General features: G+C 50.5%; 1 protein-coding gene across 1 annotated transcript in view; it reads right to left on the reverse strand.

Moving 5' to 3' along the window:
- Positions 1-11,949: 11,949 nt before the first annotated feature.
- LOC119955647 (collagen alpha-1(II) chain-like) overlaps positions 11,950-22,328 on the reverse strand; it is a 120,826-nt gene continuing 110,447 nt past the window's right edge. The window contains exons 44-48 of the mRNA XM_038782068.1: positions 21,565-21,730; positions 17,717-17,823; positions 15,348-15,428; positions 15,016-15,228; positions 11,950-12,807 (exon numbers count right to left, since the gene is read on the reverse strand). Coding sequence (XP_038637996.1) covers positions 12,661-12,807; positions 15,016-15,228; positions 15,348-15,428; positions 17,717-17,823; positions 21,565-21,730 — 714 coding nt within the window. The 3' untranslated portion in view covers positions 11,950-12,660. The remainder of the gene's footprint in view (positions 12,808-15,015; positions 15,229-15,347; positions 15,429-17,716; positions 17,824-21,564; positions 21,731-22,328) is intronic.

Genomic DNA, 22,328 nt, shown 5'->3' on the forward strand with positions numbered 1-22,328 from the left:
TCCTCTGTCCCTTCACACACCCTGCCCACTGGAACACCTCCCCCATCCTCTGTCCCTTCACACCCTGCCCACTGGGACCATCCAGCGCCCGGCCGAGCGTCTCTAAATAACCCGTTTCATTCTCTTCCCTAGGACGTGATGCCGAACGACCAGGGCCGTCTGCCTCCAGGGAGACACAGGCATCTGGCCCCACCTCACCCAGGGCCGCACGACAGAGGGTGCCCGATCAGCGGGGAGTCCCATCCTCCCCAACCGAATCTGTAGAGCAGGACGCCCAGAGGGCGGCGAGAGAGCAAGAGAGAGAAATGGCCCGTGAATGCCCTGCGGCCTCTCAGCGGCCGATAACATAGAGGAGGCGTCCACCCAAGATGACCTCGAGCTTGCGGCACAGCTATCTCCCACACCATCCACCATCCCAGAGACACTCACCCCGGTTGGGCTATTTAGTGATGAGGCTCCTGGGTCACAGTCTGGGTCGCACATCACAGCTGAGCAGGTACAGCAGGTGGAGGTCGGAGCAGCCGAGGGCCCGGACTGGCGGAGGGCAGGCCAGGCCCAGCATCCAGCTGGCTCCCAGACGTTTTCCGAGTTCCTGGAGTTTCTCAACCCACCTGCACAGCCGATGCATCAAGAAACCCAGGGACACAATGACGGGATGAGGGATGTCTTCCAGACCCTGCAGACGCTGTTAGAGGAGTCAAACCGCGTCCAGGAGCAGGGAGTGGTGCCGCTCATGGCAGCAACCCAGGCCGACACCGCACGGGTGGCATCCGCGGTGGAGGCAATGGGTCAGGTTATGCAAGGCGTTGGGCTTAATGTGCACGCGTCATCCTCGGCCCTGGACAGGGTTGCCCTCTCACAGGCAGCAATGCGCCAGAGCCAACACGACATTGCCGGCGCGCTGCGGGCCTTGGCCGAGCCTCAGCAGGTCATGGCCCAGTCGCAGCACGCCATGACACAGTCACAGCAGTCGATGGCACAGTCCCAGCAGTCAGTCGCGGAGAGCATCAACCGCCTGACACATGTGCTGGATGGCGTCGTGCACTCACAGGTTGAGATCGCACAGTCCCTGGCGGGAATGTCTAACTCCCTGGACTCCGTCTCTGCAAATCTTCGGATCCTGGTGGATACCGTTGCAGGCCTCCAGGACTGGCAGCGCCAGGTGTCGGTGGCGCGACGGGGCACCTCCCCGCTCGCACCTCTGTCCCAAAGTGAGGCCCGGGGGCCACCGGGCTCCCCGAGGGAGGAGGAGGTTTCGGGGCCCGTCCCATTAACTCCATCACGGGACGTCCCGGAATTCCCGGCCTCCCCCCGTCCCATCCCTGGTGCATCGGGTGGACAGCAGGCAGAGCAGGGTGGCACAAAGTCACCCGAGACGCCCGCAGAGCAGCCTGGCCCATCAAGGCCAGGTCGCCCCAGGAAACGCTTGCCGAAGGAGAAACGAGTCGAAGGGGGCGATTCGCAGCAGTCCTCCTCCACTCCTGCTGTATCATCTGGGGAATCACTTAGACGTAGTGGTAGGGCCCGTAAGGCAACAAAGAGAGACACTGAGTAAGTTGGCACAGGTGAAGGGTACAGTTTAGTTGTAGGGGCTAGGGCACCTGTAAATTATTGTTAACATTAAACACACTGTTCCACCTTACTTGTAATACCGTGTGATTGTTCCACAGCCACAGGAATCGTGATGGTGACCGAGTGTCGCTGGGGTTGACGAGCGGTGAAACTTCGGTGCTGGGTGTACAGTCCCTGCCCCTCCCCCCACCCCCTCCCACAGCTAGCCCACGCGGGCACGTGATGGAGTGTCCGTGACGAACTCAGCAGCCACCAAGGTGGATGGTTCAGCTATTGCCATGGGTCAGACTCTCTCTAACGATTCTGAGCTCACAGCTCTTCGCAGAGCGGGCTGTCATCATTCCACATGGCACTGATCACACCCGCTGACACAGCCATCAATGTTGTGCCATACCGTCTGGACCCAGTGATAAGGGTGATGTCGAAGTGGAGCAGTGTACACTGAGAGGGTGTGGTGGGGGGGGGGGGGGGGTGGGTTGTGTTGGTGGCAGTTGTGTGTTGACCCTCTGCACGACTAGCGATGCAGGTGGTGGTTTGGTGTTCAGCGGGGACGTCGCATACGACGTGTGAACCGTGCTGCCACCAAGGCGTCGCGTGCCCGCCGTCCTCGCCGGGTCCGTCGTGCCGCCTCCTGGACAGCACCAGCACCTGGGTTGTGTCTGCGTGCTGCGCCCGCCACTCCGCCAGCCTCCTCCTCCTCCTCCTCCTCCCTCTCCTCCTCCTCCTCTGTGCTGGCACCACTGCCACTGGCTTCTCCCTCCGCCTCCTGCTGCAGGTCATCTCCCCTCTGCATCGCGATGTTGTGCAGCGCACAGCAGACCACAACAATGCGAGCGACCCTGTCGGGCTGGTACTGCAGGGCCCCTCCGGAGCGGTCCAGGCACCTGAATCTCATCTTCAGGAGGCCAAGGCAGCGCTCCACCACACCCCTGGTTGCTGCATGGGCCTCGTTGTATCGTGTTTCCGCATTGGTCTGAGGCCTCCGTAAATGCGTCATCAGTAAAGACATCAGCGGATAACCCCTGTCGCCTAGCAACCAGCCCCGTAGCTGGGGGGGACGTCCCTCAAACATCGCAGGGATGTACGACTGCGCCAGTATGTAGGAGTCATGCACACTCCCTGGGAACCTTGCACAGACGTTCATGAACGTCATGTGGGGGTCGCATACCACCTGGATATTCATGGAGTATGTCCCCCTCCTGTTTGTGAACACCTCCCTGTCCCCTGCAGGCGGGTGCATGGAGACGTGAACACAATCGATTGCCCCTTGCGCCATCGGTATCCCGGCCATGCTGGCAAATCCACGAGCTCATGAGTCTTGAGTTGCTCGGTCCTCGGGAAAGGTGATGTAGCGGTCCGCGATGGCATAGAGGGCGTCGGTCACATCCCGGATACACCTGTGGACCGATGATTGGGAGATCCCGGAGAGGACCCCGCTCGGAAACTGGAAGGAGCCGGTCGCATAGAAGTTAAGAGCGACCGTCACCTTGATGGCAACCGGGATCGCGTGTCTCCCCCCGTTCCACGTGGGGCGAGGTGTGCCACGAGGTGACAGATATGTATCACCGTCCGCCTACTCAGCCGGAGTCTCCTCCTGCAGGTAATGTCCGTCGTTGTTAGGAAAGAGATCCGGACATGGTACACCCTCGGCCTTGGTCGTCGCCTCTGGCGCCGTGGCTGCACCCTCACTCTCTCCTCCTCCCCCTCCTCATCCTCCCCCCCATGCTGCTCGACGACTGGCAACTCCTCGGCTCTTCCCTCTGCTGCAGCTGTCCCTGCATTCACAGCGGGTTGTGGCTGTGGATGCTGCTCCACCACCAAATGCAGTGCAGCGGCCCCAACCACTGCGCAGAACATAGCCGTTCTGTTCGCAAACATTGTTCTAACCTACAGAAGGGTGGTGGGGCAGAGAAACGGGACATGTTAGACGGAGGTTAGTCGACACCTCGGCAGCCGCCTGCCACGGGATACCTGTGTGCCCCGGTGGCCTGGTCAAGCTGCTGACACGCGGGCAGCCTAACCCCTGGTCACTTTCTGCATCCAAAGGGCAGTTAACTACGTCCTCTTCACCGGTGCTTCAGTGGCCTGTGGCCGTAAGCCACAGGGCAACCAGCGGCCGTGTCCTCGTGACTGGCACGCCATGGCATGGTGGCAGACATTTTGTAACCGGGGTTGGACGAGTCACTTGCTCACTCTCTCCCTACCCCCCCCCCCACTCCCACTCCCCCCCTTCCGTCTCTCCCACCCCCCTCAGTCTCCCCCACTCCCCCCTCAGTCTCCCCCACCCCCCTCAGTCTCCCACACTCCCCCCTCCGTCTCCCCCCCTCCCCCTCTGTCTCCCCCACTCCCCCCTCCGTCTCCCACATTCCCCCCCTCCGTCTCCCCCACTCCCCCCCTCTGTCTCCCCCACTCCCCCCTCTGTCTCCCCCACTCCCCCCTCTGTCTCCCCCACTCCCCCCTCCGTCTCCCACACTTCCCCCCCTCCGTCTCCCCCACTCCCCCCTCTGTCTCCCCCACTCCCCCCTCTGTCTCCCCCACTCCCCCCTCTGTCTCCCCCACTCCCCCCTCCGTCTCCCCCACTCCCCCCTCCATCTCCCCCACTCCCCCTCAGTCTCCCCCACTCGCCCCTCAGTCTCCCCCACTCCTCCCTCCGTCTCCCACACCCCCTCTCCGTCCCCCCTCCGTCTCCCACACTCCCCCCTCCATCTCGCCCACTCCCCCCCTCAGTCTCCCATACTCCCCCCTCCGTCTCCCACACTCCCCCCTCCGTCTCCCCCACTCCCCCCCTCAGTCTCCCACACTCCCCCCTCAGCCTCCCCCACTCCCCCCTCAGTCTCCCACACTCCCCCCCCTCCGTCTCCCCCACTCCTCCGTCTCCCACACTCCCCCCCTCAGTCTCCCCCACTCCCCCCTCCGTCTCCCACACTCCCCCCCCCCCCCCCCCCCCCCCGCCCCGCTCTGGACCCCTCCCGTTCTCGGGGATGCCTTCCCCGTTGTGGCCAGACTCCAGCAGTGCGCTGAGCGGTGCGCTGAGCGGTGCGCTCACCTACTCGAAGCTCTTGTCAGCCAGCACGACTGGTTGACGAACTTGAAAAGCAGGTGTGTTGGCCGGCGTGAAAACATGGCGTGAGGACGTCGGGACTTCGGCCCATCCGGGCCGGAGAATAGCGGGGGGCCAATATGTCGGGCTTCTGGTCGTGTCGGGGGGGCTTTCGAGGCCTTTGCCGGGAATGCCGACGTGTAGTTTGTGCAGGGTTCGGAGAATAACGGGAGGGCGTCGGACCGGCGTCGCCGTGAAAATATGCGCGGCCCGCTATTCTCCGAACCGGCGCGAGTGCGGAGAATCACGCCCTATAGGTCACAACCTCAAGTTGGGTCTCAGAAATTGTGAACAGGTTCATGGACTCACCCTCCTCCAAGCCTGCATCCTGTGGTAGCACCAAGGCCCAGGTGTCCGATGCTGCCCATGTCCTACTTGTCTCTTGGTCTCTCTTTTGTCAGTGTTTATTTGCACAAGATTAAGAACTGTGAAGTACCTGAAGCTCCTGTTATTGATAATTTAATGGTCTGTTTGAGATTTCTATAGGGTTGTAGGAACACCAGTTTTTTCTTCAACAAGTTATAAATGGTTTAAAGCATTTTCACACATGCATCATTACTTTAGTATTCATTGGTTCTGTTCATATTGTATACTGGATGAATGGATATAGAAGGCCCATGAATTGGCATAGGGGTGATCAGAGCCATTGGAGGTGGGTAGAGGGACACCAGTTGACAGTGTTGGTATGGAATTGGCAGAGGTAGTGAATAGGGTGTGAGAATTGAGGGATAGAGGGCCTAAAATGTAACCAAACAACTGGGGTGAAGTCTCAGAGAACTGAGGCAGGTCTTTTAACCTGCCTGCCTCAGCACACCTATCCCTCTGGCCATCTATCTCTGATATGCTTCTGGGGATGGGAGGCCTGACTTTATCCTGCACCATCCAAATCTCCTCCCCTGGGAGTGAAGATCCCTCCATTCGGGAGCCTTTCTTATGGAGGTGAGTCAGGAAAATCTGAGGATTTCCCAACTCAATTCACATTCACTTTGGTCGTACATACCTGGGCCAAAGTGTTGGATAAATATATGACTTAAAAACTGTCTTTCAATTACATCTATGTGCCCTGATTCAATTATCCCAAACCCGCTAACTTTAAGTCTGCATTCCATTTCGACTCTTCTTGAAATAACTCAGAAGACATAGAATCATGGAATCACTACAGTGCAGAAGGAGGCCATTTGGCCTACCGGGTTTGCACCGACCCTCTGAAAGAGCACCCTATCTAGGCCCAAGTCCCCACCCTACCCCGTAATTCCACCCACCCTTTTGAACACTAAGAAGCAATTTAGCATGGCCAATCCACCTAACCTGCACAGCTTTGGACATGATGTGGAGATGCTGGCGTTGGGCTGGGATGAGCACAGTAAGAAGTCTTACAACACCAGGTTAAAGCCCAACAGGTTTGTTTCAAACACTAGCTTTCGGAGCGCAGCTCCTTCTTCAGGTCCTGAAGAAGGAGCAGTGCTCCGAAAGCTAGTGTTTGAATCAAACATGTTGGACTTTAACACTTCCATTATATCAGCCATTTAAATGTTTGTCTGCTTGCCCTGTCCTGACTCTAGCCTCCCACTTTCTGTGTATCACCTGTGAAATTTTCAAGCAGCTGATTCACATTGGGTTTCAAGGCTGGGTGTGAAAAAAAGCAAGGGATGCAGTCAGAAAGGACAAAATGGAGCAGAAAGAAACAGCACTTCTTACTCTGCATCTTTGGACTGTGTGAGGAAACCAAGGCACCCAGAGGAAACCCACACATACACGGGAAAATGTGCAAACTCCACACAGCCGGTCACCCAAGGCTGGAATTGAACCTGGGTCCCTGATGCTGTGAGGCAGCAATGCTAACCACTGTGCCACCTATGAATTAGTGATATATTCAAAGGAGAAAACTTTTAGGCCCTGATGGGGATGGCAAGTGTGAAAGCAGGTGGGAATTGAAATATGCATTGTTGGCCAACATGCCTGCTTCCCAGATCTTTGCTGCCCTGGGTCCTGTTCCCAGAGGCAAGATGGGGACCAGCACTACTGCCCATCTGCAAGTGGTGTGTGGCTAATTAACGGGATCAAATAGTCACTTAAGGTCTATTGTCAGAGGTCAACACTGCAGATGGTGAAATTTGAATTCAATTAAAACAAAAACACCTGGAATTAAAAATCTAATGATGACCATGAAACCATTGTTGATTGTCGTTAAAAACCCACCTGGAAGATCTTCCCAGTACACCCGCAACGGGGGGCAGCACTAAAGGGGCTGCGTTTCAAACAAGCCCAACACAAATTCCGCTACCTGGGGATCCAAATAGCCCATGACTGGAAAGGGATCCACAAATGGAACCTCACCAGCCTGACGGAGGAAGTAAAAAAGGACCTGCAAAGATGGAACACACTCCCACTCTCCCTCGCGGGGAGAGTCCAGACGATCAAAATGAACGTACTGCCCAGGTTCCTCTTCCTGTTTAGATCCATTCCGATCTACATCCCCAAGGCCTTTTTCAAAGCGCTGGACAAACTTATCATGGCGTTCGTATGGGGGGGGGGGGGGGGGGGGGGGGGGGGGGGGGTAAAAATGCTAGGATCCCAAAGAACAAAAAACAAAATCCAGGGAGACAAAACCTACAATTCTACCACTGGGAGGCAACAGCCGAGCAAGTAAGGGGATGGATCCAGGAGCCAGAGGCCAAGTGGGTGCATGCGGAGGAGGCCTCCTGCATGGGGACCTCCCTCCGGGCCCTCACCACGGCAGCACTCCCATCCCCACCCAAAAAACACTCCAGCAGCCCAGTGGTGACAGCCGCCCTCCAATCCTGGAACCAACTGCGGCAGCAATTTGGCCTGACCAAAATGTCGGTCAAGGCTCCCATCTGCAACAACCATAGGTTCACACCAGCACTGACTGACGCCACCTTCAAAAGGTGGAGGCAGGACGGGGGGACACTGACAGTCAGGGACCTATACACGGACAACAGGATCGCAACACTGGACGAACTGACAGAAATTTCGGCTAGCCAGGGGGAACGAGCTACGGTACCTGCAGCTCAAAAACTTCTTACGAAAGGAGACAAGGACATACCCACAACCGCCATGACAGACACTACTGGAAGACCTACTGGACACAAGTATCCTAGAGAAAGGGAACTGTAGCAACATGTATGACCGACTGTTAGAAAGGGACGACACCGTACTGGACGCAACAAGAAAGAAATGGGAGGATGACCTGGGGAATGAGATAGGGTGGGGACTCTGGAGCGAAGCACTGCATAGGGTCAACTCCACCTCCACGTGCGCAAGGCTCAGCCTGACCCAACTAAAAGTGGTGCATAGAGCCCACTTAACAAGAACCCGCATGATTAGTTTCTTCCCGGAGGTGGAGGACAGATGTGAACGGTGCCAAAGAGGCCCGGCCAACCACGCCCACATGTTCTGGGCTTGCCCCAGACTTGTGGAGTACTGGACAGCCTTCTTCGAGGCTATGTCCAAAGTGGTGGGGGTGAGGGTGGAGCCATGCCTGATAGTGGCGGTCTTCGGGGTTTCAAGCCAGCCAAATCTATTCCTGGGGAGGAGGGCGGACGCCCTTGCCTTTGCCTCCCTGATCGCCCGCCGTAGAATCCTGTTTGGCTGGCGGTCAGCAGCACCGCCCAGAGCTGCAGACTGGCTGTCCGACCTCTCGGAATCTCTCCAAATGGAGAAAATCAAATTCACCATCCGAGGGTCAGACGACGGCTTCCACAGAACGTGGGAGCCATTCATGCAATTGTTCCGGGACCTGTTTGTGGCCAACGAACAAGAGGAAGAATAGTCGGGTGGCCAAGAATCAGGGGAAAATGGACGGGAATCGGGGGAAGGTAGCCGGAGGGGGGAGGGCTACGTGTTCGTTATGGGGGTTTATTCGCATGGTTTTACGCTTATTTCTTTTTCTTGTTAATTTATTGTTTTTGTATTGGAGGGGAGGGGTTACTGTTTTTCTCTGTTGTGATAAAATTTGTTGTTGAAAACTTGAATAAAAATTATTCCAAAAAAAAAGGAAGGACAAAGCCGCAAGCGACAGTCTAAGGCCCAAAACCAAATTGTAAATAAATGCCTATAAACATGTGCCTCGGCCATATTGGGGAATGTAAAATATGTCTGCCGGTTAAAGGGGGCGGCCACAGTTGTTATTATGAAGATGCTTACCTGTAAATATACATGTTAATTTTTGCATGTTTTTTTTTCTAATAATTTGTAATTTGTTGGATATAAAATATGAAAACTCAATAAAAAACAAAAAAAAACCCACCTGGTTCACTGATGTGCTTCAGGGAAGGAAATCTGCCATCCTTACCTGGTCTGGCCTACATGTGACTCCAGACCCACAGAAATGTGGTTGACTCTTAACTGTCCCCCTCAAGGTCAATTAGGGATGGGCAATAAACGCTTGCACAGCCTGTGATGCCCACGTACAATGAACGAATAAAACAAAAAACAAGTCGGAAAAATGACCGGAAGGTACGAGCCATTTTTACAAAACAGCATTCCCACTCTTGATCTCTTCCCCCTCCCCTTGGGAAGATAAAGGAAGAGGAGAAAAAAGTGGAGCGAGGTACTGCTTGGTTATGCATGCCGGCAGAACCATTGCCTTGTCCAAACCATAGGAGTGAAGCGGAAAATCAGCCCCTCGATCGAAAAGGTTAACAGTTTGCCTTCTCATTTGTGCCTTTGAGTCAAATGGTGCAGGCTGACATTTCTGGGCTCCATATGAAGGAATTTGCTGCACTGTTGAAGTGCTGGCTTTTGGTTGCAATGTTAATCTGAAGATGCATCAACCTTCAGCTCCCATGTGGAGAAGGGGATTCTCTCAGTGGCTCGGCAATTATTCCTGCTGCAGCTCGCACCCGCAAAGTTAGATTATCCATGTGCTGTTTTGGGACTTTGTGGAATTCAAATGGACGAGAATAACATAAGTGACTGATGTTCAAGAGAAATGCATGAATTGTCAAGTGCTTTCTTATGTCCCAATGATGCAATGAGATGCCATAAATAGTTTCTTCGGTCATCTGTGTAATATTTAAAATCTTAACTGCAGCTTGTGAGGTACTAAAGATGATTTGTTTGAATTTACTAGAATTGCTCTCTAAAAATAATTATTTGCAGTAAAACTGAACAAACCCAATTATAAAAATGCTGAAAATAATACATGTGTGTTTCCTGTTCAGTCCATTGTCCACCATTGCTTCTTTTATATAGGAGGCTATCAAGCTTATTAATGCCAAGTGAATACTTTTCAGAAATTATTTAAATTTTGCAAAATAAATGGCTGAAGTACATTGATCTCTTACATCAGTGAAATACAAGGTAAATTTAAAATACCTTTATTTATTCACAAAACAATAGGAATTTTAATCAGCAAAAATGACCAGCATATCACTTTCATTTAAGATGTTATAACTGTCGAGGATGCATAACACACAAAATTAATGACAAAAATAAGAGCCATGATAAAGTACTGCTGGAAAGTACATAATGCCTCCTCACTGCCAGGTAAGGTATATAAATACAACATTCTGGACATATGCCATCTTATTTTAATTCTAATAAACCTTTCGCACCTTGTACACAATTAGCATTACAGAGGGAGATCTATAATTATTTAACATAACAAAAAATTGACCCCAAGTATAAAATCTGCAGGTCTCAAAGTCAATAAAGGGTTAAAATAGAAACCTTCTGAATTAAGACAAAGTTGCAAGTGTGCAAGAAATGCAGAACCAGAATCGGTTTTGTGGACAATATTGTCTCTCCCACATAAATGTTTGAGCATTGGTTCATTCAGCTAGCCCCTGACATAGTTTCCTTTTGGTTTCTAATGGCAGAGGAGATGTTTGATTATTATTATGCAGTATTTAACATGCCGAGGTTAGCCATGAGACAGGCAAATAGAATCGGTCAGATTTTCATCCATATGTAACAAACAAAGCTGTTATGTGCTGGCTGATTAAAGGTCTCGTTTAGTTCAGCGGTATAGTGTATTATAGTGATAATGAGGTGTATATTTCAATATAATGCATTTTGGGTAGTATTACACGGTAACACAGTGGTTAGCACTGCTGCCTCACAGCGCCAGCTACCCAAGCTCGATTCGGAACTTGAGTGACTGTGTGGAGTTTGCACATTCTCCCCGTGTCTACGTGGGTTCCCTCCGGGTGCTCCAGTTTCTTCCCACAGCCGAAAGATGTGCATGTTAGGTGGATTGGTCATGCTAAATTGCCCCTCCATGCTTAAGGATGTGCAGGTAGGGCAGCACGGTGGCACAGTGGTTAGCATTGCTGCGTACGGCGCTGAGGACCTGGGTTTGAATCCCGGCCCTGGGTCACTGTCCGTGTGGAGTTTGCACATTCTCCCCGTGTCTGCATGGGCTTCACCCCCACAACCCAAAGATGTGCAGGATAGGTAGATTGGCCACTCTAAATTGCCCCTTAATTGGAAAAAATAATTGAGTACTCTAAAATTTTAAAAAAAAGGATGTGCAGGTTAGATTACGGGGATATGGCGGGGCGGCGTTCTCTTTCGGGGGGGTCAATGATGATTCACTGGGACAAATGGCCTCCTTCTGCATTATGATCAAATATTTTTTTTAAAATTTAGAGTACCCAATTATTTTTTCCAATTAAGGGGCAATTTAGCGCGGCCAATCTATCTACCCTGCACATCTTTTGGGTTGTGGGAGTGAAACCCATGCAGACACGGGGAGAATGTGCAAACTCCTCATGGACAGTGACCCAGGGCCGGGATTCGAACCCGGGTCCTCAGCGCCGTAGGAACTATGATCAAATATATATGAATTATTATTAGTGTCTAACAAATGCAAAGAACCAAATGTGCTCTAGGATTTCTATTTTCTTAGGATTGCAAGAATAGTTTCAGTAATTTATGCCAACCCTGGCTGATTCATGATAACATTATTCCAAGTTACTGACTTCAAGTCAAAATCCACAGACCGCAATTGTGACCGAGATATTGCTGCTGATCAGTACTGATCAATTCCTGGCTTGTACTACTTGGTATAAACATCGATTACCTGCCTCAGAAGAAAGCCTGGAAATGATGCAAATGTGTATTATTGTAGTAAGGACTCGGTTTTGTATCATGCTTCAAAGGATAAGAGCTGGGCTAGGTGTTGGCAATATTGTAAAATATATATTTTTAAAATAAATTTAGAGTACACAATTCTTTTTTTTCCAATTAAGGGGCCATATAGAGTGGCCAATCCACCTACCCTGCACATCTTTGGGTTATGGGGGTGATACCCACGCAAACAAGGGGAGAATGTGCCAATTCCACACGGACAGTGACCCAGAGCCGGAATCGAACCTGGGACCTAGACGCCGTGAGGTAGCAGTGCTAAGCACTGTGCCACCGTGCTGCCCATAATATTGTGAAATATTGACAGGCCACATTATTGTTTGTAATTAGATTATGCAGTCTCTTAATAAGACCAGTAATAACTGCAACTATTTTGTAAACTGTGAGATCAGTGCTCATTAGTAAGGCTTTGAAAACTTAATTTTAGGTAATATAATAATCTTTATTGTCACAAGCCGGGAATCGAACCTGGGGCCCTGGCGCTGTGAAGCAACAGTGCTGCCCACTATGCTACCATACCCTTGAATATGAAAATACAGCAAAACCTAGCTTTGACTCTGGACCAGTACCATCCATTATGTTTAAGGCGGCAGGCAAATGGTGCAGAAGTTGGCAGCAAAACTTTTGAAGTTGTACCACCTGTGTAAACAATATCTGGTCCTTCAATAGAAACGTAGTCTAAAGGTTAATGACCGTCTCTGTAAATAATGCCTTGCAGAAAAAGAAAAAGATGCAGCTTTTGTGAAAGCACTTGTCTTACAATAAGTTGTGTGGAAAATAAAAGCTTGTCCTGTCTTCAATTGTTGGGTTTATTTGACTGGTGCAAAGCGGATGTTTCTAACGTCCATTGGCCTTCCAGAGGCTGGATTGCGTGATTAATAAAAACACACTTGGCCAACAGAAAAACCAAACTCCTGAGCGCCTTCACCATGATTAAAGACTGCCAAATCTCTCAGAGGTAGAAGATCAACTTCATCAGTGGTCACTTCAAACTCAATTTCATGAGATCCAGAATCGTTCAACTGAAGAAAGACAACAAAATATTAAAATATTGCTCATCGCTGATACTTTGTAATTGATATTGTTACAATAGAGACACCATTTAGATTGTCAGGGTGCATGTATTACTTACACAATATCACACAAGATCTAAAATAAATGATTGAAATAAAGGGAATTCTATCAATCATCTACTCAGGAAACAAACATATTCTCAATAAAAACAACTACAGTGTACTGGAAAAGTTTCAATGTATTTACATCATCATTTATGCATATCAAAAATAGTGCATGCGCATTTGCAATTATCAACATATTTGGTTGCACTTTTATGTCAATATGGGCAGCATGGTAGCACAGTGGTTCGCACTGTTGCTTCACAGCGCCAGGCTTCGATTCCCGGCTTGGATCACTGTCTGTGCGGAGACTGCACATTCTCCCCGTGTCTGTGTGGGTTTCCTACGAGTGCTGCAGTTTCCTCCCACAAGTCGCGAAAGACGTGCTTCTTAGATGGAGAATTCAGAATGTCCAATTCACCTATGTACCCAAACAGGCGCCAGAGTGTGGCGACCAGGGGATTTTCACAGTGACTTTTAAAAAATAAATTTAGAGTACCCAATTCAGTTTTTCCAATTAAGGGGCAATTTAGCATGGCAAATCTACCATGCACATCTTTGAGTTGTGGGGGCGAAACCCACGCAAACAAGGGGAGAATGTGCAAACACCACACGGACAGTGACACAGAGCCAGGATCGAACCTGGGAGGCAACAGGGCTAACCCACCGCCACCGTGCTACCACTTTTCATAGTAACTTCACTGCAGTGTTAATGTAAGCCTACCTGTGACACTAATAAAGATCATTACCCCATTCAGAATTGAAATCTGACAGTTGCTTGTAACAGTGTCGTTACAGACTCATTTAGTACAAATTTCTGAAGTTTGTTCCCAACTTTCCAGCATCTTGGGCGGAATTCTCCGCAAGGCCCGACGCTGTTGTGAAACCCGGAGAGGTTCACGACGGCGTCGGAAGCCTTTCCCGGCCACCTATTCTCCCCTCCCCGGGGGGATAGGAGGGCGGTACTGGGAAACTCGGCCGCCGGGCCTTGTCCCTGGCTTCAAGGCCTGGCGCGCCAAGAATGATGCCGCGGCAGCGCCTAATGACGTCAGCCGTGCATGCGTGGGTTGGGAAGCTCTAAACCCGCGCATGCGCGGTTGCCGTCTTTCCCCTCAGCCGCCCCGCAAGACGTGGCGGCTTGATCTTGCGGGGCAGCGGAGGGAAAAGAGTGCGTCCCCTTGAGACGCCGGGCCGACGATCGGTGGGCACCGATCGTGGACCCGTCCCCTCCCGAGCATGGTCATGGTGCTCGATCCCCAATCCGCCCCCACAGGCCCCACACTTACCTGGCGCGCCATGTTCACGACGGCGGCAACCAGGTGTGGTTGCCGCCGTCGTGAACAGGTCGGGAACGGCAGGCCGCTCGGCCCATCCGGGCTTGAGAATCGCTGGTCGCCGTTAAAAATGGCGGCCCGCGTTTCTCCGAGTGGCGTCTCGCAAAACCGGACACGCCATTTTGGGGCAGGTGGGAGAATAGCGGGAGGTGCGGGAGCAGACCTCCCGCTATTCTCCCACACATCGTGGTTGCGGAGAATCGCGTCCCTTATTTATAAGAGGAAAAACAAAGGACTTGCAATCCGCATCTCCCCTCGGTAACATTTTCTTAAGCCGTTGAACGGGGAAAGATTCAACACGGATTCATTGTTATGGGCGGCAGGGTAGCACCGTGGTTAGCACCGCTGCCTCACACGCCAGGGTCCTGGGTTCAATTCCGGCCTCGGGTGACTATGTGGAGTTTGCATTTTAACCCGTGTCTGTGTGGGTTTCCTCTGGGTTCTTGTGTTTCCTCCCACTGTCCAAAAGAACTGCAGATTAGGTGGATTGGCTGTGCTAATTTACCCCATAGTGTCTAAAAGGTTAGGTGGGGGCACTGGGTTACAGGGTTAAGGTGGAAACGTGGCCTTTACAGTGTGCTCTTTCCAAGGACCGGTGCAGACCCGATGGGCTGAATGGCCTCTTCTGCACTGTAATTTCTATGATTCTAAGATTATTTAGGAGTTTTCACGACCTCATTGTTGGAAGACCTTGTTTCAGAATACAATATTCTTGCATTTTAATATAGTGCTTGACATTTAAAAGACTACGACATGATTAAATAAATTACTGAAAGCTTACTGAGCATCCATCAAAATTGATCGAAAAGCCTTTGTGTCCATTATATATTTTCTTCTGATTATCACCCATGAATTGAATCATTCTGTGATCAGTTATATTCATCTTGAATGAACTGAGACCCGGTTTACACTTGTAGGTTACTTTTTGGGTGGCATATGTGCTGTGAAGTTTCAAGAAACGAAGCTGCACAATGTTCACTCCAGGATATTCAAACTGGAAATACAAAATTGTGATAAGGTGTGGGAAGTATGATGCTTGATACTGAACCCCAGGTTACGGTGTGGTTCTTTTTAAATTAACATTTTAAATCTCAGATTATAGAGTTATCTCACCATAAATCCTCCCTCTGTGGAGCTGAACCACTGATGGGCACTTTTCTTTGACTTATCTTTGAACCAGCCTTTTGTAGGTACCTGGATAATATTTTGAAAATAATCAATAATTTCCAATAATTGCCCTTCAGCAAAATCTGAACAAATAAAACTGTTTTCCTACATTAAGTCTCTTCATTCAGAGTGATACACTGAAGAAGGCAGTTTGGTCCATCTTGACTGCACCATCTCTTTCAAAGATTAATCTCAATTAATCCAACTTGGGATGGGATTTTCTGCTGCCGTCCTCTATGGGCAGGTTTGATGGCGGGAGATGAAATCTCGTGAGTGGCCTAAATTGCATTTTACGTTGGAGGGAAGTCTTGTCGTGATTGTCCTCACACTCCACACCCCCCCCCTAACGTAATGGGGATCCCGACATTCAACATCAAAGACACCATTTTAATAAATTTGAACCTCATTACCAGGCCTCCATGCCTGATTATCTCTCCCTGTTAGATAATTGCCAGTGCGAATTACAACTGGTCTCCCACGGCATGCACCTCCCAGAGGATGTGCCCTGCCCCTTTACCTCCTCCCTGCTCACCATCCAAGGGGCTAAACACTCTTTTCGAGCGAGGTAGCACATCATGTGCACCTCCTTCAATCTGGTCTGTTGCATTTGCTGCTCCCAATGCTCCACGTTGGAGAGATAGGGTGACCACTTGGCACAACATTTGGTCTGTCCGCAAGCAGGACCCAGACTTTCCTGTCACTTGCCATTTCAACTCACCGTCCTGCTCTATTGTACACATGTCCGTGCATGGCCTGCTGCAATGTTCCAGTGAAGCCCAACTAAAACCTGAGGAAAGCACCTCATCTTCCGATTAGGCATGTTACAGCCTTCTGAGCTTAACACTGACTTCAACAATTTCAGACTAAACTCTCCCCTCCCCCTTCACTCCATTTTTATCCAGTTATTTTCATTTCTTCCATCTATCTTTTTTTCTCATCATTGTACCACCCCCTCCCCCCCCCCCCCCTCCTCTCCCACCCCCCCCCCCCCCCCCACCCTACTTGGGCAATCTGTTCCCTGTTCCCAGTTGTCTTTGGCCACACTGCTTACTTTGTTACATTAACATTCTAATCTCTTAACATGCCACGATCAGTACAAAAATCTATTGCAAAAGGGAATCAAGGGTAAAGGTTTGGGCGGATGGGGTGGTGAAGTGGAGATGATGTAAAAGTTAAGTCATGAGCCAACTGAATGAGGAAGCAGACAACTAGCTATGATTGACAGGCTGTCACCACATTAAAAGCTGTTAAGTGCTTTCTGCTCAGAAAAAGAGGAAGTGAAAGCACTTATCTCCTTGATGTTTATAAACATTGTGATTTGGTTGCCAGTAGGGTGCTTGAGATGCATTGAAGCATGAAGGGAGATGCAAATAAACAATCCAGACACCTGGCTGTCGGGTAGCTATTATGCTGTCAATTGCAGCCTTCTAAAAGCTATTTCTTTTGAAAGCGAATAGAAGGCTCACAGATCAAAGGATCTGAGGGGCTTCAAAGCCATGTGATGTGTTTTGGCTTTCTATGAAGTAACAGCTGCTGCTTTCTACACTTCTGGCTGAGGTATAAGGAACAGGCAAGTTCAAAAGCAGTTAGACTGCTCTTTAGCTTCCAGGCAGACATCACTGATATGGGTAGGGGTCTCTGATATGGGAGGGGCCTCGGGTGGGGGGGGGGGGGGGGTTGGGTCACTCTCATGCATGCATGCTATGTGAGGAGTGATCCAACAATTTCCCATGATGGTGGGGTGGGAAGGATGTCGTCACTCATTAGTGGGCAGGGGGGCAGGATCTGCATTGTCAGGGTGGAGGAGTCCAGCTGCTAGACCTTGGATTTGGGCTGCCCGCTCAAAATGATGGCCCGATAGCGGGATTCGTAATGGACCCCAGGAACCGCCCTCCATGCATACCATTGCATGGCAAGGGAGAATGAATCATTCCTGGGCGCCGGTCCTTGTACCAGCGCAGACCAGGAGCGATTCTATTCCAGCGGGAGAACTTAGTCTCCCAAACAGAGAGTCTGGCCATTGTATGATTTAATCGGGATATTTGCATTATATTATGATATTGTTGGCCAAATCTGAAAAATCCTTCACACATGCCTGATATCACTTTCAGTGGAAAAGCACCCAGCTCAACTTTCCTCCACCGATTACCTGGGTGAAGAAGATCTAGCTCAAAGCTGCGATCTCCACAATCGAACAACGCCGCCATTACTAACGGGCAGGCATGTTGACAACAGGAGATAGTTCCAGATCTAGAACGGAATAATGCCACAATTTATGATGGGATCTTTCCATTCATTTTCTATGCCCTTAGTACCTCATTTTCCACAGTTGGCAAACAAGTTGCTCCATCAGCTGTAAAGTTGCAGTAAACAAGAAGTGCATCATAGGGGCAACCCTGATTGGGGTCGATATAATAGAAGCCTAGTGAAGAACAAAGAAAACAAGTCAAATCACACCATTTTAATGTTGGCTGTCTGCCACTGATTGTCGCCAATTAAGATTTAAATAATTTCAAATTTACCATTTGACGTACAAAAAATGTGGTTGTTGTTGGTATAAATCTTTATACTTGCATCAAAATGGATAATAGTGGAGAACAACGTGGCCTTACAGTCTGGCCTTTGCTTGGACATTTAAGGTATTTTGTGCCACTATCTTTAGCCACGCATTAGCCTCATTTTTGCAGTTATTTCCATTTGTTCTTTCGCAAAGAAAAATTTAAATTTACTGAAATAAATTGTGTTTAATTTCCGGAACATTCTATTCAATGACACAATTGTCAACATTTGCAGTTGCATCTTTCCGTTGATACTACATCACCCTGCTCTTCCTTCCTGTGTTACGATGTGGAGATGCTGGCGTTGGACTGGGGTGAGCACAGTAAGAAGTCTTACAACACCAGGTTAAAGTCCAACATGTTTGTTTCAAACACTAGCTTTCGAAGCACTGCTCCTTCCTCAGGTGAAACATACCTCTTCATTCACCTGAGGAAGGAGCAGTGCTCCGAAAGCTAGTGTTTGAAACAAACATGTTGGACTTTAACCTGGTGTTGTAAGACTTCTTCCTGTGTTGCAACAGTGACTGCACTTCAAACGTTCCTCATTGGCTGTGAAGTATTTTGGAATGTCCGAAACTGGCAAAAGGTTTTAATCTTTATTTCTATAAATGATCCTGTAAGTGGATAGACTGGAATAAGCTCCTATGCTGTGATGCAGGCCTTGCAATTATACCGAGGGAAGATGATAGTTCCAGTTATGGGACGGAATAATGCCACATTATTGCAAGTATTGAACGTTGTTCATTTTAAATTGATCAAATCCTCCACCAAAATGACAGACAAGTGATTCACTGCGAATGTGCTGAACACCCAGAAACTGGTTGAACTGTGTCATTTCAAATCCACGTTCTCCTGTGTCTTGCCTCCCTTGCTGCATTCTCCTCCCAATTCTCTGCTAGACCTGCTCATCTTTTAAAAAAAAATTTAGAGTACCCAATTAATTTTTTCGAATTAAGGGGCTATTTCGCATGGCCAATCCACCTACCCTGCACATCTTTGGGTTTGGGGGCGAAACCCACGCAGAAAGGAGGAGAATGTGCAAACGCCACACAGACAGTGACCCAGAGCCGGGATCAAACCTGGGACCTCGGCGCCATGAGGCAGCAGTGCTAACCACTGCACCACCGTGCTGCCCACTAGACCTGGTAATCTTACACAAAAGATTGCCGCTTGCATTATTTGCTTACCTGATAATACTTTACACAATCATTGGGGAACTCACATTGTTTCAGTACAGGAGGTCACTTAGAGAGCCATCAACACCACAAGCACACAAAGATAAAACACACATGCACATTTTTGCCCCAACACAACTCGTTGGACGGCCTGTTGGACCCTTGTACCACCTGTCACATGTGTTTAAGATTTGCTTTCTTCAAGCACTGACCTTTGTCCTCCTATTAACACATTCGGATATCTTACCTTTATGCAGCTATCAGCACCTTCTGTAGCCGTTCACATTGCATTTGTCTTGTGACCTACCTTTTCTGCAATTTATCACTGACTCTGCTCCAGATGCCCCCCCCCCCCCCCCCCCCCCCCCATACATTGTATAATCCATCACATTTCTCCCTCTCTTCAGCTCTGAGGAAGGGTCAAATAGACTCAAAATCTTGGGTGGAATCTTGCACTCGAGTACTGGCAGGGGCAGGAAAACTGGTGAGTAGACCTCCAGCTACAACTGCGGTGTGATTTTTGCCATCATCCGTGTAGGGTGGGGCATGATGGAGTGAAAAAACCAGCTCCAGAGAGATCAAGGCAACCTTTTTAAAGGGTTCCTTAAACTGCATTAAAAAGGAACTCTTCCCCCACCTGCCCACAGACACAGGGCAACCCTCACATCCTTGCACAATTACTTCGGTTATCCCCCCTTCACACACATACAAGCACCAGCCTCCAACCCCCCACCCATCCTCCCATACACACAAACCAGAGCCACCACCACCCAATTCCATCCCCCTCCCTCAACACATACAGCGGGTCAAATCCCCTCTACCCATACACACAAGCACTAGGACATCCCCCACCCCCCACCAGTTCCCCCCGCCCCTCCCCACTCAAGCACCAGGCACACCCTTGCCTCCATCTCCACACGCTCAGCAAGTGCTGGGGCAAACCCCCCCCCCCCCCTCCCGTGCTCCACACAAGCACAGGGGGAAGGGCAACCACCCTCACCCCCTCCACACACAAAGAACTGAGGCATTTCCCCACCCCCCACACACACAATCACCAGGGCAGCCACCCCCGCTCTCCCAAGCACCGGGCCAATCCCCTCGAACACCCCCCTCCCACTCAAGCACTGAGGCAGCCAACACCTCCACACACAAGCAGTGGGGTGACCACTCCCCAAACAATCACCAAAGCAACCACCTCCCACCTCTCCCACAATATGTACTGAGGCAACAATCCCCACACACACAATCACCCCACACACAAACACTGAGGTGACTCCCTCTCCCCCACACTCACAGAAGCACTGGGCTAGCCCCTCCCGACACATAATGGAAATGCCCAAATAGGGTTCCCCAGAGGGCCTGCCCCAACACCCGGCACAGCCCCCTGGCAGTGCTGCCCAGTGGTGCCACCCTGGCTGGGTGCAGTCCTGGCACAACCCTCTCCCCCCCCCGGGCATTACGTTTATCTTTGTACCTTTGGTGGGCTCCCCTCTGCTATTTCTCCCATTTTGCAACAGCTGTTGTAAATCTCGGCGAGGGGGCAGTTTCCTACTTGCGGCAACATATGTGGGGAAGCCTTACAAATACACTTAAATTTATTTAAATGCATCCAAATGTGGTTCCTGGTTATGTCACTGGCGAGGGGCGGGGCCAGCAGAGGAGTGGTTGGTGGCGTGCCAACTGTAACCAAAGAGCCATTGCGTGTTAGCGCATGCGCAGAACCGTCGGCGTGATTCCGCGCATGTGCAGAGCGGCCGGTGCATTATACCGCATGCGCGGGGGGGTGTGTTCTCCGCGCCGGCCATGGCAGAGCCCTACAGGGGCTGGTGCAGAAGGAAGGAGTGCCCAGAGCACAGGCCCGCCCGCAGATCGGTGGGCCCCAACCGCGGGCCAGGCCACCGTGGGGGGCCGCCCCCGGTGCCAGATCCCCTCGCGTGCTCCCTAAGGACCGCACCAGCTGGCCTATCAGCCAGGTCCCGCCATGTGGGACCATGTTCAATCCACACCGGCGGGACTGGCCAGAAACCGACGGCCGCTCGGCCCATCGGGGCCCGGAGAATTGCCGGGGGGGCTGTTGCCAACAGCCTCCGACCTGCGCAGCGTGATCCTCACCCCGCCTGAAAATCGGCACCGGAGAATACGGCAGCTGGCGTCGGAGCGGGATTCACGCCGCCCCCTGGGGGATTCTCTGACCCAGCGGGGGGGTCAGAGATTCCCGTCCTTCATGTCTGAACGACTTTATACTCTCACAAAATAATCATGGGTTTATGGATTTTCTCCAGTTTGCTGAAACATTAGAAGATTCGTCAATATCATATCATACATATGAACTATGTCAAATGTCTCAGTTTCAACCAGTAGTGGATAGGCACGCGGAGTGGAAGGGAACCAACTGTGTTGGGGGAAAACATGGTTCTCTGGGGCCCTTACCATCATGGAGCTGTGGCTGACATAACTTCAGTTCTTTACAGGTTGAGGCAGGGTTGTCCTTGGTTCCAGTGGGCGGCGCAACAATATACCGAATCTCCATGTTTAACGTCTCCAGAGCTTTCCAGATAATCTGTGAATCTGCACCGCGAGCTTTGCTCAAAAGTAGCTGTAAACAGAAGGCAAGAAAATAGATCACAAAGCAAAAAATTGCAGCCGTGTGTTTTCCCAGAAGCACCCCGAGTGTTAGCATTTATTGCACACTTGGCTATTAGTTTGGAGGTGTAAAAATGTCACTTAGTTTATTCAAGGCTGAAGACAGAGACTGCTCTGATACAACCCGGTGTTAATTAACAAGGTTTGTGGTTGAGACCATCAAAATGTAGGGGGTTGGGGGGTTGTTGGATGGGGTAGCAGAGGACTATTACTCAAAACTGTGCTTGGATATTGAGAGGCGATGCAAACATCCGTACCTCCACCATCTCCTTTTTACCCCCAGCACTCATTTGGGTATTTGGATAACATCCCACAGAATTTAATGTTGGGTGCTTATTGACATCTACAACTTTTGCTAATTTCCTAGGGTGGTGCCACTAATGCAGCCTATTCATGAGATACTCATTTTCTTCAGTCAATGTTCGTTGTGCAGAATGAGGCCGTTCAGCCCGTGTACACCCAACCTCTGACAGATGACCCTACCTCGGCCCACTCGCCCAGCTCTATCCATCCCCTTAACCTCAGGTATTTTCTGGCCGTTGGCATTCTCT

This window comes from Scyliorhinus canicula, chromosome 21, assembly GCF_902713615.1.
Source record: "Scyliorhinus canicula chromosome 21, sScyCan1.1, whole genome shotgun sequence".
Classification (NCBI taxonomy): Eukaryota; Metazoa; Chordata; class Chondrichthyes; order Carcharhiniformes; family Scyliorhinidae; genus Scyliorhinus; species Scyliorhinus canicula.